This window comes from Melospiza georgiana, chromosome 31 (genome assembly GCF_028018845.1).
Source record: "Melospiza georgiana isolate bMelGeo1 chromosome 31, bMelGeo1.pri, whole genome shotgun sequence".
NCBI lineage: Eukaryota > Metazoa > Chordata > Aves > Passeriformes > Passerellidae > Melospiza > Melospiza georgiana.
This window is the reverse complement of record NC_080460.1, coordinates 111,039-127,957: the sequence shown is the minus strand read 5'-3', so window position 1 is coordinate 127,957 and position 16,919 is coordinate 111,039. Positions and strand designations below refer to the sequence as shown.

Sequence of the window (16,919 nt, the reverse complement as noted above, 5' to 3'; positions counted from 1 at the left end):
CATTTCTTTTAAATTTTGTTTCAAATTTGATTTTCGTGTTCATTTTAAATTTGATTTGAATTCTGGGTTTAAATATGATTTTCATTTTGGGTTTAAATTTGATTAAAATTTTAGGTATAAATTTGATTTAAATGTTGGGTTTAAATTTTATTTAAATTTTGGGTATAAATTTGATTTAAATTTTAGGTTTAAATATGATTTTCATTTTGGGTATAAATTTGATATAAATGTTGGGTTAAATTTGATTTTCATTTTAATTTTAGGTTTAAATTGTAGGTTTAAATTTTAGGTATAAGTTTGATTTAAATTTTAGGTATAAATTTGATTTACCTTTTAGGTATAAATTTGATTTAAATTTCGGGTTTAAGTTTGATATAAATTTTGGGTTGAAATTTGATTTTCATTTTAATTTTAAATTCAATTTGCCCAAGAGCTCCCAAACCTCCAAGACTGGACATGACCCAAAGCTCTGAGCTCCCTTTACCCCCCAACACTTTTGCTGTGTTAAAATCCACCAGGTCCAGAGTTTTCAAGATATTGAGAATATTCTGAGCAAAGCAATCTCTAGAGGAGGTAATTTGGACAAAGTGATCCCAGCCCAGGCTGGTGGCATTTCCCCATCCAGGTGCTGCCACTCCCTGTAATTATGGGAGCATCACTTCTTTTAAATTTTGTTTCAAATTTGATTTTCGTGTTCATTTTAAATTTGATTTGAATTTTGGGTTTAAATATGATTTTCATTTTGGGTTTAAATTTGATTAAAATTTTAGGTATAAATTTGATTTAAATGTTGGGTTTAAATTTGATTTGAAATTTGAGTATAAATTTGATTTAAATTTTCAGTTTAAATACGATTTTCATTTTGGGTTAAATTTGATTTTCATTTTAATTTTAGGTTTTAATTTTAGGTTTAAATTTTAGGTATAAATTTGATTTACATTTTAGGTATAAATTTGATTTAAATTTCGGGTTTAAATTTGATTTAAATTTTGGGTATAAATTTGATTTAAATTTTAGGTTTAAATTTGATTTTCATTTTGGGTATAAATTTGATATAAATGTTGGGTTAAATTTGATTTTCATTTTAATTTTATGTTTAAATTGTAGGTTTAAATTTTAGGTATAAATTTGATTTAAATTTTAGGTATAAATTTGATTTACATTTTAGGTTTAAATATGATTTTCATTTTGGGTTTAAGTTTGATATAAATTTTGGGTTGAAATTTGATTTTCATTTTAATTTTAAATTCAATTTGCCCAAGAGCTCCCAAACCTCCAAGACTGGACATGACCCAAAGCTCTGAGCTCCCTTTACCCCCCAACACTTTTGCTGTGTTAAAATCCACCAGGTCCAGAGTTTTCAAGATATTGAGAATATTCTGAGCAAAGCAGTCTCTAGAGGAGGTAATTTGGACAAAGTGATCCCAGCCCAGGCTGGTGGCATTTCCCCATCCAGGTGCTGAAAAATTAAACTTTTTACCCAATAATTCCCATAATTATTGCTGGCATGACCCAAGTGTGTGACAATAAATAAATAAATAAATGTCACAGCCAGCTGCTGTTGTGGGTATTGCCTCTAATTTCCAACCTGCTGCAATTTATCTCCTTTATTTCCTGGGAAGCAACACCCTAAAATTAGCTTTGCCCTATGGCAGAGCTGTCATGGGGGACACAGAGCTCCAGGAAAAAATGGTCAGAAAAAGCAGAATTGTGGCACTTGTCAGTGGTATTTTTAGAAAGGGAAGGCTACAAAAAAAGCCCTTTCCCAAGGAGGTAGGAAGAGCTATTTTTGGTCACTTTCTCACCAGGAGATTGCTGCCCTGACCTGGATTTGTGCTGTTCTGGGTGCCAGACATCAAACACCACACGGGAAAGGGAGCAGAGAGCACAAACCCAGCAGGGCGTGGGACAGCAAGGGTTAAAAACCAAAGGGTTAAAAACCAAAGGGTTAAAAAGTAAAGGGTTAAAAACTAAAGGGTTAAAAACTAAAGGGTTAAAAACCAAAGGGTTAAAAACTAAAGGGTTAAAAAGTAAAGGGTTAAAAACTAAAGGGTTAAAAACTAAAGGGTTAAAAACCAACCAAATGGGGTTTCCTCTGCCTCTTATCCAGGCCAGCCAAATCCCAACCTAACCCCAGCCTAATCCCAGCCTAACCCCAGCCAAACCCAGCCTAATCCCAACCTAACCCCAGCCAAATCCCATCCTAATCTCAGCTAAATCCCATCTTAATCCCACCCAAATCTCAGCCACATCCCAGCCTAACCTCAGCCTAATCTCAGCTAAATCCCAGACAAATCCCAGCCTAATCCCAGCCACATCCCAGCCTAACCCCAGCCAAACCTCAGCCAAATTTTAGTCTAACCCCAAACTAATTCCAGATAAATCCCAGCCAAATCTCAGCCTAACCCCAGCCAAACCCCAGTCTAATCCAAACCTAATCCCACCCACATCCCAGTCTAATCCCAGTGTAATCCCAGCCTAACCCCAACCAAACCCCAGACAAATCTCAGTCTAACCCCAAACTAATTCCAGCTAAATCCCAACCAATCCCCAGCATAATCCCAGCCTAATCCAAGACACATCCCAGCCTAACCCCACCCAAACCCCAGCCTAACCCCACCCAAACCCCAGCCAAACCCCAGCCAAATCCCAGCTAAACCCTAGCCTAATCCCAGCCAAACCACAGCCTAATCCCAGCCCAATCCCAGCCAATTCCCAGCCTGATTCCAGCCTAATCTGACCCAAATCCCGGCCTAATCCCAGCAAAACCCAGCCAAATCCCAGATAATTCCCAGCCTAATACCAGTCAAATCCCAGCCTAATCCCAGCCTAACCCCAGTCAAACCCCAGCCTAACCCCATCCTAATCTCAGCTAAATCCCAGCCTAATCCCAGCCAAACCCCAACCAAATCCCAGCCAAATCCCACCCATATCTCAGCCAAACCCCAGTCTAATCCCAATCTAATACCAGTCTATTCCCAACCTAATCCCAGCCACATCCCAACCTAATCCCAGTCAAATCCCAACCTAATCCCAGCCGCATCCCAGCCTAATCCCATTTTAATCCCACCCAAACCCCACCTACATCCCAGCCAAATCCCAGCCTAATCCCATTTTAATCTCAGCCTAATCCCACCCAAATCCCAGCCTAACCCCAGCCCTGTGGGGCTCAGAGCTGATCCTTGCCAGGGTTTGTGCCTGGATCCCGCAGTGGGTGCTGCAGAGGAAAGGAAACTGAGGCTCAGCGGATTCCTTGGAGTTCATCCTTCTCCTTGAATAAATGGGAGCTGGTTCTGCCTCTGCAGCCTCACCCTGCACCTCCAAACTCCTCCTGCCTGGAAAAAGCTGTTCAGACCCTCCCACTGCTGCCCTGTCGGGTTTTGGCTCCTCTGACACCGGGTTTGACAAAGGAACTCTCTGCTAAGAGCCAACTTCTCCAATATCTGCTCAGGGAACGTGGCCATCGCTCCAGAAATGTCACTAAGAAGGGCCACAGGTCATTTGTGGGCTGAATTTGCTCTTTGAACTGCAGGAGGGCAGGTTTAGATGGGATATTGGGAAGGAATCCTTCTCCGGGATGGGATTCCCAGGGAGCTGTGGCTGCCCCTGGGTCCCTGGCAGTGCCCAAGGCCAGGCTGGGGCAATCTGGGACAGGGGAAGGTTCCCTGCCCTGGCAGGGCTGGGATTAGAGGATCTTTAAAGTCCCTTCCCACCCAAACCCTTCCAGGACTCAGTGATCCCATGATTCACATAAATTCATCACAGTTCTATAATTAATTGGTTAAAGGACAGTTAAAAGAAGCAGTGGAAAGGAGCTCAATGCCCAATTAAGGAGCACAGGCAGAGCTTCTGCGGGCCAAGGATTCCAAAAGTTGCTGGAATTTATTGGTGGAAAATCAAAGCCATGAATATCAGGGAGCTGGAAGCACAAGATCTCCCTGTCCCTGTCACCCCCTCCCCGTTATCCCAAAGAACACCACACAAAGCTGCAGGAACCTGCTTGGAAATCTTTCTATTCTTTCTATTATTAATCAGCAGACTCCAGGCTAAGCCCTTCATGGAATAATTCAGCATCCTGCCCCTCTGTGAATTCCTGCAGATTAAAGAAGTGGCCCATGGAAGCAGAACAGGAGGTGGCCAGGAAAGAGAACATCCCACTCCAGGAGTTATAAAATCAATGTGCAATGCAGGGCTTTCAAAATGCAGGGAAAACACCCCAGAAAAGTGTGGGTGGTCTGGTAAAAGTTTCCTTTTTTGAAGTGAGTAAATGCCTGAAGTGTGTCTGGAGCTGTGAAATGATTCTTGGTGCTGACACTGCAGGAAATTGTGGGGCGAATGTTCCACAAGGCCAGGCTGGATGGGGCTGGGAGCCACCTGGACCAGCGGAAGGTGGGGATGGGATGGGGTGGGGTGGGATTTAAGGTCTCTTCCAACCCAAACCATTCCATGAGGGACTCTTGCAGCAGATAAACTGAGGAAGGTGAAAGCAGCAATGAGCTCAGCAATGATTTGGAGGAATTTCCAAGAAATTTTCCTTCACTGGTCAGTGGAATGAAAATTCTGCCTCAGGGCTGGGCTCGCAGGAATATTTCACCTTCAGATGCAACACAGAACGTTTCTGCATGAAGAAAATAACCCAAGTGTCTGGCAGGGCTTGATTGGAGGTGCTGAGGGGCCTCAGTTGGCTCAGAGGAAATGATGAAAAGTGCATTAGGAGAACGCTGCTGTGTTACAGCTCTGCTGTGAGTCCAGATTCCAGCAGAAACAAAATGAACACATCAATTTTTCAGAGCACAGGCATTGCCCAGCAGGACCTTTGTGTTTGTGCTGTGATACCAAAAAGTGACATCCCCACCTCAGCCGCAGAGAGGAAACGGAATCCTGGAATGGTTTGAGTCGGAAAGAACCTTAAAATCGTCCATTCCCACCCCAAAAAGAACCTTAAAATCATCCATTCCCACCCCAAAAAGAACCTTAAAATCATCCCATTCCCACCCCAAAAAGAACCTTAAAATCGTCCATTCCCACCCCAAAAAGAACCTTAAAATCATCCATTCCCACCCCAAAAAGAACCTTAAAATCATCCATTCCCACCCCAAAAAGAACCTTAAAGATCATCCCATTCCCACCCCACAAAGAACTGTAAAGATCACCCCATTTCCACCACAAAAAGGACCTTAAAATCATCCCATTCCCAACCCAAAAAGAACCTTAAAATTATCCATTCCCACCCTAAAAAGAACCGTAAAGATCATTCATTCCCACCCCAAACAGAACCTTAAAATCATCCCATTCCCACCCCAAAAAGAACCTTTAAATCATCCCATTCCCACCCCAAAAAGAACCGTAAAGATCCTCCCATTCCCACCCCAAAAAGAACCGTAAAGATCATCCCATTCCCACCCCAAAAAGAACCGTAAAGATCATCCCATTCCCACCCCAAAAAGAACCTTAAAATCATCCCATTCCCACCCCAAAAAGAACCTTAAAATCATCCATTCCCACCCCAAAAAGAACCTTAAAATCGTCCATTCCCACCCCAAAAAGAACCGTAAAGATCCTCCCATTCCCACCCCAAAAAGAACCGTAAAGATCACCCCATTTCCACCCCAAAAAGGACCTTAAAATCATCCCATTCCCACCCCAAAAAGAATCTTAAAATCATCAATTCCCACCCCAAAAAGAACCTTAAAATCATCTGTTCCCACCCTAAAAAGAACCTTAAAGATCATTCATTCCCACCCCAAAAAGAACCATAAAGATCACCCCATTTCCACCCCAAAAAGAACCTTAAAATCATCCCATTCCCACCCCAAAAAGAACCTTAAAGATCATCCCATTCCCACCCCAAAAAGAACCTTAAAGATCATCCCATTCCCACCCCAAAAAGAACCTTAAAATCATCCCATTCCCACCCCAAAAAGAACCTTAAAATCATCCATTCCCACCCCAAAAAGAACCTTAAAATCATCCATTCCCACCCCAAAAAGAACCTTAAAATCATCCCATTCCCACCCCAAAAAGAACCTTAAAATCATCCATTCCCACCCTAAAAAGAACCTTAAAATCATCCATTCCCACCCCAAAAAGAACCTTAAAGATCATCCCATTCCCACCCCAAAAAGAACTGTAAAGATCACCCCATTTCCACCCCAAAAAGGACCTTAAAATCATCCATTCCCACCCCAAAAAGAACCTTAAAATCATCCCATTCCCACCCCAAAAAGAACCTTAAAGATCATCCATTCCCACCCCAAAAAGAACCTTAAAGATCACCCCATTTCCACCCCAAAAAGGACCTTAAAATCATCCATTCCCACCCCAAAAAGAATCTTAAAATCATCCATTCCCACCCCAAAAAGAACTTTAAAATCATCCATTCCCACCCCAAAAAGAACCTTAAAGATCATCCCATTCCCACCCCAAAAAGAACTGTAAAGATCACCCCATTTCCACCCCAAAAAGGACCTTAAAATCATCCATTCCCACCCCAAAAAGAATCTTAAAATCATCCATTCCCACCCCAAAAAGAACCTTAAAATCATCCATTCCCACCCCAAAAAGAACTTTAAAATCATCCATTCCCACCCCAAAAAGAACCTTAAAATCATCCATTCCCACCCCAAAAAGAACTGTAAAGATCACCCCATTTCCACCCCAAAAAGGACCTTAAAATCATCCATTCCCACCCCAAAAAGAATCTTAAAATCATCCATTCCCACCCCAAAAAGAACTTTAAAATCATCCATTCCCACCCCAAAAAGAACCTGAAAGATAATCCTTTCCCACCCCAAAAAGAACCTTAAAATCACCCATTCTCACCCCAAAAGGAACATTAAAATCCCCCATTCCCACCCCAAAATGCTCACAGTTCATTCTCTCCCCTCCAGCCCCTTCCCTCTTTGCCCCAAGTCCCTGAGGATGCTGAAGATCTTTTGTGAACAGGATAACTCAAACCTGATCCTTCAAATCTTGAGACCCTGAACAAATGACACGGAAAAAATGAATCCTGTTAAAAATCAGCCCTGCCTGGCCCTGGGCTGCGCTGGGCACCCCTGGGGTCCCTCAGGGGTGAAATCCCCTTTCAAGGAGCATCCAGCAGTCCAGGACGAGGCCCTTAGGCCGTAAATCCCATTTTTTCCTGCCTGGCTGTGGCCATTTAAATATCCCAGGCCACATCCTCAGCTGGGCTCAAATGTCTGTCCTTGCTCTCCTGGCTCAGCTGGAACGAGACCAATTTCCTGCTGATGTCCTGATGTTATTGATGGTGAGTTTGGGGTGACCCCCACAGCACACCAGGGGCTCCAGGGCTGGAAATGGGTGTAAATTTACACCCTAAATGGGTGTAAATCCTGCAGTTTGGCCAGTCCCATCACTGCCTGGTGGGGAACATCAAAATGGACCAAATCCTGATTTCCTGACTCCTTTTCCTCTCTGTCAAAATTCCATCTGATGTCGCTGTTTGCCCTCCTTACATGGTTATCATTAAGATCTATTTAGGCTTGAATTGCTTAAACTTAACCAGGCTTTATATTAAAAACTTATCAAGACAAATCCCCTTTAATTATTACAATCTTAATCTCCCGATCTTAATTATTACAAATAATCTGTAATATTTCCAACCACGTTGCATTACCTGCACAGTGCCTTCATCCTGCTGCCTCTCTCCAACATAAAAAACCCCACCCAGCCCCCTCTTTTATTCCACCCATCTGATTCAATACTTTCTTAATATATTCAAATGAATTCATTATCATTGGATGTATTTTGATCTTTCCCTGGCAGCAGCCAGGCTGTTGTGCTACTCCACTTTCTGTATTTTTCTTTCCTTTTCTCTTAATTTTTTAAGGAAGCTGCAGGACTCAGTGTCCCCCTCCCCTCCCTGCAGGTTTGTCAGTAGTGGACAATCAAGATTAAAATCGATGCTGCTGCTTTCCCTTTGCATGGGAGTGCCCCTTCCCTCCTCCTGCCTCAATCCTGAGACATCAGCTTTGCTCTGCTTTGGTCAACTTTGAGGCAAAAACAATTCTCCTTCAGCAGAAATATCAGCCTGCATTTCAATATCTCCAGACAGAAAGGGAAAAGGGTTTAATTACTCATCAGAAAAGAGGGAACATCTCAGACTGATTTCCCTGACTCACTTTAACCTTCAAACCACCTTCAGGATAATGTAGCAGGAGCTCTGTCCCCCTGCATCTGATTAGAGAGCAGAAATTCACACTGCAAGGCTCTGTTTTCAATTAAAACGATGAATTTTATTTCAGAATTTCTGCACTACACACCTCCGTGAATGCCAACTTTTCCCCTTCTAAATATCCTGATTTTTAAAGCAATCCCTGTATACATGGGATGCATTGTGTTCCATAAAAGTTTGCATTGCTTGGTATCACTATTAAATAAATAAATCAAACTTAGCCCTGCCTGGTTATAAAGCAACAATTTATTTTGCATACAGGGTAAATGGATTTCAAACACCGAGGTATTTAATGAGAGGGAGTTTTATTACAAAGTTCCATCTGCCAGTCCTTGTTGTCAGGAGATTAAAAGGATAATAAAAGCTCCCCAGCACCTCTGTTAACTCTGTGTTTCCTTATGCAGTGAGTCTTCCTCATGGGTTAAACCATGATCTGTTCCCCCTCCCAATCTCTATTATCAGGGGGAAAAACCCCATTAATAGACCAGATCATAACATATCTTTCACCCTAAAAAGAAACAAAATGCAATGCCCTGACAGGCAGTAATTTTATTTTCGCTCCCAATGAAATCCAAAGGGGTTTGTGCCTATGGCAGAAACTTTCAGCAAAATGAACGAGGCAGGTTTTGAATCCGCGATTGCTTCATTAGCACAAAGCCCCTGTGCTGTGGGGATGGTCTGGGGGGTGAGGCAGGGCTGGAGCTGTCCGTGCTCGGAGCAATCCCGGGATAAACCCGGGCTAAACCCGGGCAGTGCCTGACTGCAGTGCTGCAGTCCTATGACAGCGTCATGTTAATGAGCCGCCGGGGGTGCGAGGCTCCGTGTGCCCGGCCAAGTTTAACCCTGTCCCCGAGCGCTGCCCGGCCACACCATCCCACCAGGAACCGGCTTGCCAGGGGGGTTTGCCTTTCACAGGCTCGTCTGCTCAAAAATTCCGGCTGTGATCACAGCAGAGCCCTTTCTGCACCGTCTGAGTGAGGAGTTACCTCTCCCCCCTCGGCGTCCCTCTGCTTTTCCACGCGAGCTGTGGCAGGGCTTTTTCTAGCACCGTCAGTTTTGGGGTTTTTTTGGTTGTTTTATGGATTTTTATTTTCTCTTTGCAGTTTACTAATCCGTTTCCTCCGCAGCTGTAATCCCTCCAGGAGGGTTCGGAGCCTGGATGGCAGCCAGGCACTGTCATGCAGCCCATACAAAATCTATTTTCCCCCCAGAAACGTAATTTCTACCAAGGTTTCAAACAATTTATTATTCATTCTGAGCAATGCACCAAGCGTTAGATCAGAGCGGATGGGTGGGAGGAAAAGAGAAGAGAAAAGAGAAAGGAAGAAAGAGAGGAAGGGAAGAACCAAGAGCAAGGATTTGGGATGCCGGGGGTCTCCCAAACTCTTGCTGAGCGCTCCAGGGTCCCCCCGCCCCTCCGCAGAGCCCCCGGGGCCGGTGCGGGGAGCGCTCGGTGCCGCAGAGCCCCGGCGAGCGCCTCCCCCGCTGCGACCTTCACAGCCAGCCCCGCCTGGGGACGGGGGACAGGGCATGGGGGAACAACCCTCTCCACCCATCTGCGGCTCCCTGTGCCCCCCGATGCCCCCCGAGCCCCGCTGCAGGCCGGTCCGACCCCCAGCCCGCGGGGCCGGAGCTGTCCGTGGTGATGGAGGCGCTGATCCCGCATCCCGCATCCCGCATCCCGTTCCCGTTCCCAGCCCCGGCCCTACCCCGCTCTGCAGCCCCGGCAGCGGCCCGGGGCCGGCACCGCGCTCCGCTCTGCCCTGGGCGCTGCCGGAGAGAAAACAGAGGAAAAGAGGGAGAAGAGTGACGAGGAATGGGAAAAAAAATAGGGGAAAGAAATGAAAGGCAGGAAAGCAAGAGTAGGGGGAAAATTAAAAAACCAACAAAAAACAAAAGGAAGGGAAGGGACAAAGAAAGGGAAGAATGGGAAGTAAGGGAGGAAAAAAGAAAGGAAGGAAAGAATGGAAGGAAGGAAAGGAAGAGGGTGCTGGCCGAGGGAAGGGGGGGAGGGAAGCCGGGCAAGGGGGAAGGAACACGGGGAAGGGAAGGGGGCAGCGGGAGGGAGAAAGGAGAGATGGGGGCAGCGGAGACAAGGGGGGAGTGGGTGGGCAACGGGGAGGGGGCAGGGAGCGGGGGCAGCAAGGGGAGCGGGGAGCGGGGAATGGGGAAGGGGCAGCGGGGAGGGGCAGGGGCCGGGCAGGGGCGGCCGGGACAAGGCGAGGGGCGCCAGGGAAGGAAGGAGGGAAGGATGGAAGGGGGAGCCGGGGCGGGGCGCGGGGCGGGCCGGGGCCGGGCCGGGGGGAGCCGCCCCCCGCACACGTGTGCGGGGCCGCCCCGGCGGGGCTATAAAAGGGGCGGCGGCGGCCGGAGCAGCCCCGCACCGCCGCCCCCAGCGCCCCACCATGAGCTACACCATGGAGCCCCTGGGCAACCCCTCGTACCGCCGGGTGACCGAGACCCGGGCCACCTACAGCCGCGCCAGCGCCTCCCCGTCCAGCGGCTTCCGCTCGCAGTCGTGGTCGCGGGGCTCGGGCAGCACCGTGTCCTCCTCCTACAAGCGCCCCAACCTGGGCGGCCCGCGGGCCGCCTACGGCTCCACGGTGCTGAGCTCGGCCGAGAGCCTGGACGTGAGCCAGTCCTCGCTGCTCAACGGCGCGGCCGAGCTCAAGCTGAGCCGCTCCAACGAGAAGGAGCAGCTGCAGGGGCTCAACGACCGCTTCGCCGGCTACATCGAGAAGGTGCATTACCTGGAGCAGCAGAACAAGGAGATCGAGGCGGAGCTGGCGGCGCTGCGGCAGAAGCACGCCGGGCGGGCGCAGCTCAGCGACGCCTACGAGCAGGAGCTGCGGGAGCTGCGCGGGGCGCTGGAGCAGGTGAGCCACGAGAAGGCGCAGATCCAGCTGGACTCGGAGCACATCGAGGAGGACATCCAGCGCCTGCGGGAGCGCTTCGAGGATGAGGCGCGGCTGCGCGACGAGACGGAGGCGACGATCCGCGCCCTGCGCAAGGAGATGGAGGAGGCCTCGCTGATGCGCGCCGAGCTGGACAAGAAGGTGCAGTCGCTGCAGGACGAGGTGGCCTTCCTCAGGGGCAACCACGAGGAGGAGGTGGCCGAGCTGCTGGCGCAGCTGCAGGCGTCCCACGCCACCGTGGAGAGGAAGGACTACCTGAAGACGGACCTGACGACGGCGCTGAAGGAGATCCGCGCCCAGCTCGAGTGCCAGTCCGACCACAACATGCACCAGGCCGAGGAGTGGTTCAAGTGCCGCTACGCCAAGCTCACCGAGGCGGCCGAGCAGAACAAGGAGGCGATCCGCTCCGCCAAGGAGGAAATCGCCGAGTACCGCCGGCAGCTCCAGTCCAAGAGCATCGAGCTCGAGTCGGTGCGCGGCACCAAGGAGTCGCTGGAGAGGCAGCTCAGCGACATCGAGGAGCGCCACAACAACGACCTCACCACCTACCAGGTACCGGGGCGGCGGCGCGGGGCTGTCCCGAGCCCGCCGGGGGAATCGGTGCCGGCTCCGGGGGGGAGGATGCGGGAGGTGCCGGCTGGGAGGGATGCGGGAGGTGCCCGGTGTGGCGGGAGGAGGAAATGCGGGAGGTGCCCGGTGATCCGGGAGGAGGGTGCGGGAGGTGCCCGGTGCCGGCTCCGGGAGCAGGAGGTGCGGGAGGGATGCGGGACGCGCCCTGTGCCGGCTCCGCAGCGCGGGATGCAGGGATGCGGAGGTCGGGGGGACGATGCGGTGGGAGCGGGCGGGTCCTGCTCTGGTGGCAGCCCTGCCTCCCCGAGCGGCGGGAAGAGTTTCTAAAAGTGCCCGCAGAGAAGTTGTGCCCGCTCTGTGCCCCCGCGCGGCTCTGCCTGTGTCACAGGGGTTTTCTGCGTCTCCCTTGCAGGACACGATTCACCAGCTGGAAAACGAGCTCAGAGGAACCAAGTGGGAAATGGCTCGTCACTTGCGGGAGTACCAGGACCTCCTCAATGTCAAGATGGCCCTGGACATCGAAATTGCTGCATACAGGTACAGTGGGATCTTTGCAGACACGTCTGGAATATTAATAGCACTGCGGATGCTGCTGGCTCAGGAAGCTTTACCACAGCTAAGCAATATCTGCAGGCAGTGAACACGGGTGAAATGAGAGCTCGGCTGCATCCCTGCAGCCCTTAGAGAGCCCGGAAGGTCATTAGGGATCAGCAGAGCTGCCAGCGAGCCCCCGGGCACGGCACAGCGTGACTCAGTGCCGGCTCCCGTGCCGCATCCTGTCCTTGGCTGCAGAGCAGCAGATGCAGCGAAAGACGAGGTTATTTTTAATTCCCGTCTGCTTTGCAGATGCCAGGCATGCAGGGCTTGTCACCAGAGCTCCCTTTTATCGCCTGCGAGAGACAGTGAATTTGCTTGATCATGGTTTGAGGCAGTGAGTGCTGATCTGTCTGTCACAAACACTTTTACTTTTCTTGCTCAACTTTCCTTCAGAGGCATCTGCTCTAATCTCGAGCTGAGCGCTGCTTGCTGTTGCCATCACCTGGCAGGTTTTTTTAGTCTCCTCTGTATCACTTCAGAACTCTCACTGGAGAGCTCCTGATTTTTCTGGGTCACAGGCTTAGATGAAAAACATTTGAACAGAAGAAAAGTAAAAACAACAAAACCCCACCCCTGTCTCAAGATCTGTTGAAATTTCTGAGGTTGCTCAGACACACAGACGTGCCAGGGGCTGTAGCTGCCTGCTGCCAAAGTCAGCTGAAGCCTCGAGTTCTCATATTCCCACAGAGAAAAGGTGGATGCCCAAATTATGAAATTAGAACACGTGCTCTAATCAGCTGTGACTGTCTCAGACACAATATTTGATTTGGGTCTGTTGGCTGTGTCAAGTTCTGTTTGCCTAAGTCATAATGAATCCTATTAAATTACCTAGTTTGTCCTAATCCCTGCTGATTTACACCACAATGAAGCTTTCTGACAGTAAAGATGAATATTAACTGATCACTGAAGGTATCACACTAGTCATAAGCAATACCAAGCTAAAAACTGCTGAATGTGAGTTAGCAAAAAGAGCAGATTCAAGGAAAGCTGGGCTGGGGCTGTGAGCAGTGGATGGCCCTGGACAGTTCCAGCACATTCCACAGCAAACTGGTCCCATCCTGCTGGCAGGGGAATAGTACAGCAGGGAAATGTTATGGAATCCTGGAATGGTTTGGGATGGAAGAGACCTTAAAGTCCATCCCAAAGCGGGGACACCTTCCATGATCCCAAGCTGCTCCAAGCTCCGTCCAGCCTGGCCTTGGACACTTCCAAGGATGGGACAGACACAATTATTCCCATAGCTGTCCCTTATTTTGGTTTTTTATGCTCATTTTCTTTTTTTCTCTCCTCCTGATTCCCTTAGGAAGCTGCTGGAGGGTGAGGAGACAAGATTCAGTGCCTTCTCTGGAAGCATTACTGGTCCCATATTCACACACAGACAACCATCTGTCACAATAGCATCCACCAAAATCCAGAAAACAAAAATCGAACCACCAAAGCTGAAGGTCCAGCACAAGTTTGTAGAAGAAATCATTGAAGAGACGAAGGTGGAGGATGAAAAGTCTGAAATGGAAGATGCCCTGGCAGCCATCGCAGAAGAAATGGCAGCCAAGGCACAGCAAGAGGAACAGGAGGAAGAAAAAGCAGAAGAAGCTGCAGAGGAAGAAGCTCCTGCAGAACAAGAAGCTGCAGCCGAGGAGGAAGAGAAGGAGGAAGAGGAAGCAGAGGAGGAAGAAGAAGCTGCAAAATCTGACGCTGCAGAAGAAGGTGGCTCTGAAAAAGAAGAAATCGAGGAAAAGGAAGAAGGGGAGGAAGCTGAGGAAGAGGAGGAAAAACCTGAGGCCAAGGGCAAAGCTGAAGAGGTACCGGCAAAGGCAGAGAAGGTCAAAACACCTCCCGTAAAGTCCCCCCCCAAATCCCCTGTAACAGAGCCTGCCAAGGCTGCCCCCAAAGAAAAAGCCGCGGAAGCAGCAAAGGAACAGAAGGTGGAGAAAGTGGAGAAGGCGGCCAAGGAGGAGGAGAAAGCTGCATCTCCAGAGAAACCTGCCACACCAAAGGTGACCTCCCCGGAGAAACCTGCCACCCCCGAGAAGGCTGTGACCCCGGAGAAAGCTGCCACCCCAGAGAAAGCTGCCACCCCAGAAAAGGCTGCCACCCCCGAGAAAGCTGCCACCCCAGAGAAAGCTGCCAGCCCCGAGAAGGCCGTGGCCCCGGAGAAGCTGGCACCCCCCGAGAAGCTGGCACCCCCGGAGAAGGCGCGCTCCCCCGAGAAGCCGGCCAGCCCTGAGAAGCCGCGCACCCCCGAGAAGGCCGCGAGCCCCGAGAAGCCGCGGTCCCCGGAGAAACCTCCCTCCCCAGGCAAGGATGCCAAGGCTGTGGTGGAAGAGACCGTCACTGTCACCAAGGTCACGAAAGTGAGCGCCGAGGCCGAGAAGGAGTCCAGGAAAGAGGACATCGCGGTCAACGGGGAGGTGGAGGAGAAGAAGGAGGAGGAGTCCAAGGAGAAGGAGGAGGAAGACAAGGGAGTGGTCACTAACGGCCTCGACGTGAGCCCTGTGGATGACAAGGCTGAGAAAATCGTGGTAACCAAAAAGGCAGAGAAAATCACCGGGGAGGGCGGGGACAGCGGCACCACGTTCATCACGAAGTCGGTGACCGTCACTCAGAAGGTGGAGGAGCACGAAGAGAGCTTTGAGGAGAAGTTGGTGTCCACCAAGAAAGTGGAGAAAGTCACTTCACATGCTGTAGTAAAGGAGATTAAAGAGAGCGAATAAAAGCAACCATAGCTAAAATTCAAACCAATTCAAGAGCTTGGGTCGGTGCAAAAGGTTAAGCCATAGACAGCTGCAAAATGCATGTGGGTGACGGCTTCAAAGCAGATCGGGTTCTCTCACGGAGGCTCCAGACACACAGTATTTTACTTTTTCGTGCAATATAGGGAAGGGGGGGGGAATGCATGCAGGCTCAAGATGTACTCCCTCCACAGAGCTTGGGGATCTACAAAAAAATACTACTACTACTAGTGCATGAGATGAAATGTGCAGAGGAAGCTTTTCTGAATTTCCTGAGCTGTTGGAGGGACATATCTGAGGAGCGAGTTCAGATGTATTATGCAAAGAACCAACTGAGCCAAAACCAAACTGAAAACAGTCATAGAGTATTCATGAGAACCAGAACTCTCCTAGCCTTAAAAAATAAAAAAAAGCTACTTATAACTAATTATGTTTACCTCACTGGTGCAATTAGGGTGGACTTTTGCTCCTGGGAGAACCTTGTTGACATGCACAGTACGCAACCTTTTGTTGTTTGATGTAAAACAGTCACAGCAGTTCTTGCTCAATAAAGGTCAATACGAAAACATGACTTGTTCTGATGAGTTTTTCCCAATTTAAACCCCTCCCTAAGCTGGGTGCTCTCTCCTGAATGGGAATGCGGCTGCATGGGTTGGTAATTGGTTGAGGTTCTTCTCCTTGGTGTTCTCTTTTGTCTGGAGTTGGACTTTGATTGTCCTTGGGGGTCCCATCCAGCTCAGGATGTTCTGTGCCCTGGGAATTGGATATGATGGACAAAATTCCTCTAACAACACAAAGGCTCAATTAGGAAAATAAGAGCTACATCCCAAATTTTCTAGAGGAAAGAGGAGTCCATAGAACACCTCTGCCTGGCCTTGAGGTGCTTCGAGGGGTTGCAATTGTTTTTTTTTAGGAAGGGGAAGACTCTAAGCCCCCAGTCCTGTTTGTTAAAATCTGCTGCAGGTGTTGTTATCCTCCTTACACCCCAACATCCACACACACAGAGGCAATTTCCAAACGATTCCTGGATTTTCCTGGGGAGAGAGGCTGGGTGTGGCATCTTCTGTGGCGCCAGTTTGTCACTCAACTGAGCAAAAACCCATTAAGGGACTCAACCAAGCCCTCAGAACAGGCTTGGCTCTGGTTATTTTACCCCCTCTTGCCTTAATTTTATTGGAACCTCCTTATTTATTCTCTGGGTCCAATGATCAAAAAGTTCAATTTGCCTCTAAACAGAAAATTCTAAAACCAAAAATTAACCCAAGGGGGTTAATTTGTTCTTTTGTTAAGAACAAAGCCAATCAAAAATTGCTCTACATGGAAAAATAAATGGAAACAAAGGAAAAAAGGGGAGAAGATAAAGCCCCAACTCCAATGTGAGAATTAATTGGTCATTATAGGATTAATTTTGGTTTTGCTTCCCATTTCAAAAGGAAAATGAAGAGTGCAGCTGCTGCCCCACCTCCCACATCTCACAAAGAAATGCAAATAATTTCCATGCCTGGATTCAGGCCGTGGACTACCCTGAAATCTGTTGCCTGACTGAGGGTCTGATCAAAATCTAGAATTTCCACGTGCCTTCACCCCATCAATAATTGAAGATCAAGGAGTTTTTAATTGAAAGGGTTCAGCACATTCTTCACTGGAGAAGTGGTGGAGAGCCCACAGCAGATAAAGCTTCCAAATGAATCTGGGTGTCTGTGGAGCAAAGCAATGGATGTTTCTCCTGCTGCTATCAATAATGGGAATCTGTGCTCCACAGCTTGGCTGCTGAGTGATGTTTAATTAAAGCAGAGTTAGCAAATTAAACAGCAGCTTCTCCATAGTCCTGTGTGGGTGTGACACAAAAATAACTTTACCTTTAGGAACAAGGAGTGTAGAAATCCCCTGTTTTTTGGTATCTACATCAAA

General features: G+C 48.7%; 1 protein-coding gene across 1 annotated transcript; it reads left to right on the top strand.

The window, feature by feature from the left end:
- The first annotated feature begins 10,563 nt into the window (after positions 1-10,563).
- On the top strand, positions 10,564-15,574 carry NEFM (neurofilament medium chain). Its single transcript, XM_058042388.1, has 3 exons — positions 10,564-11,661; positions 12,092-12,216; positions 13,580-15,574. The coding sequence occupies exons 1-3, from the start codon at positions 10,600-10,602 to the stop codon at positions 14,988-14,990; spliced, it is 2,598 nt and encodes an 865-aa protein (XP_057898371.1). The 5' UTR covers positions 10,564-10,599; the 3' UTR covers positions 14,991-15,574.
- Positions 15,575-16,919: the final 1,345 nt, after the last annotated feature.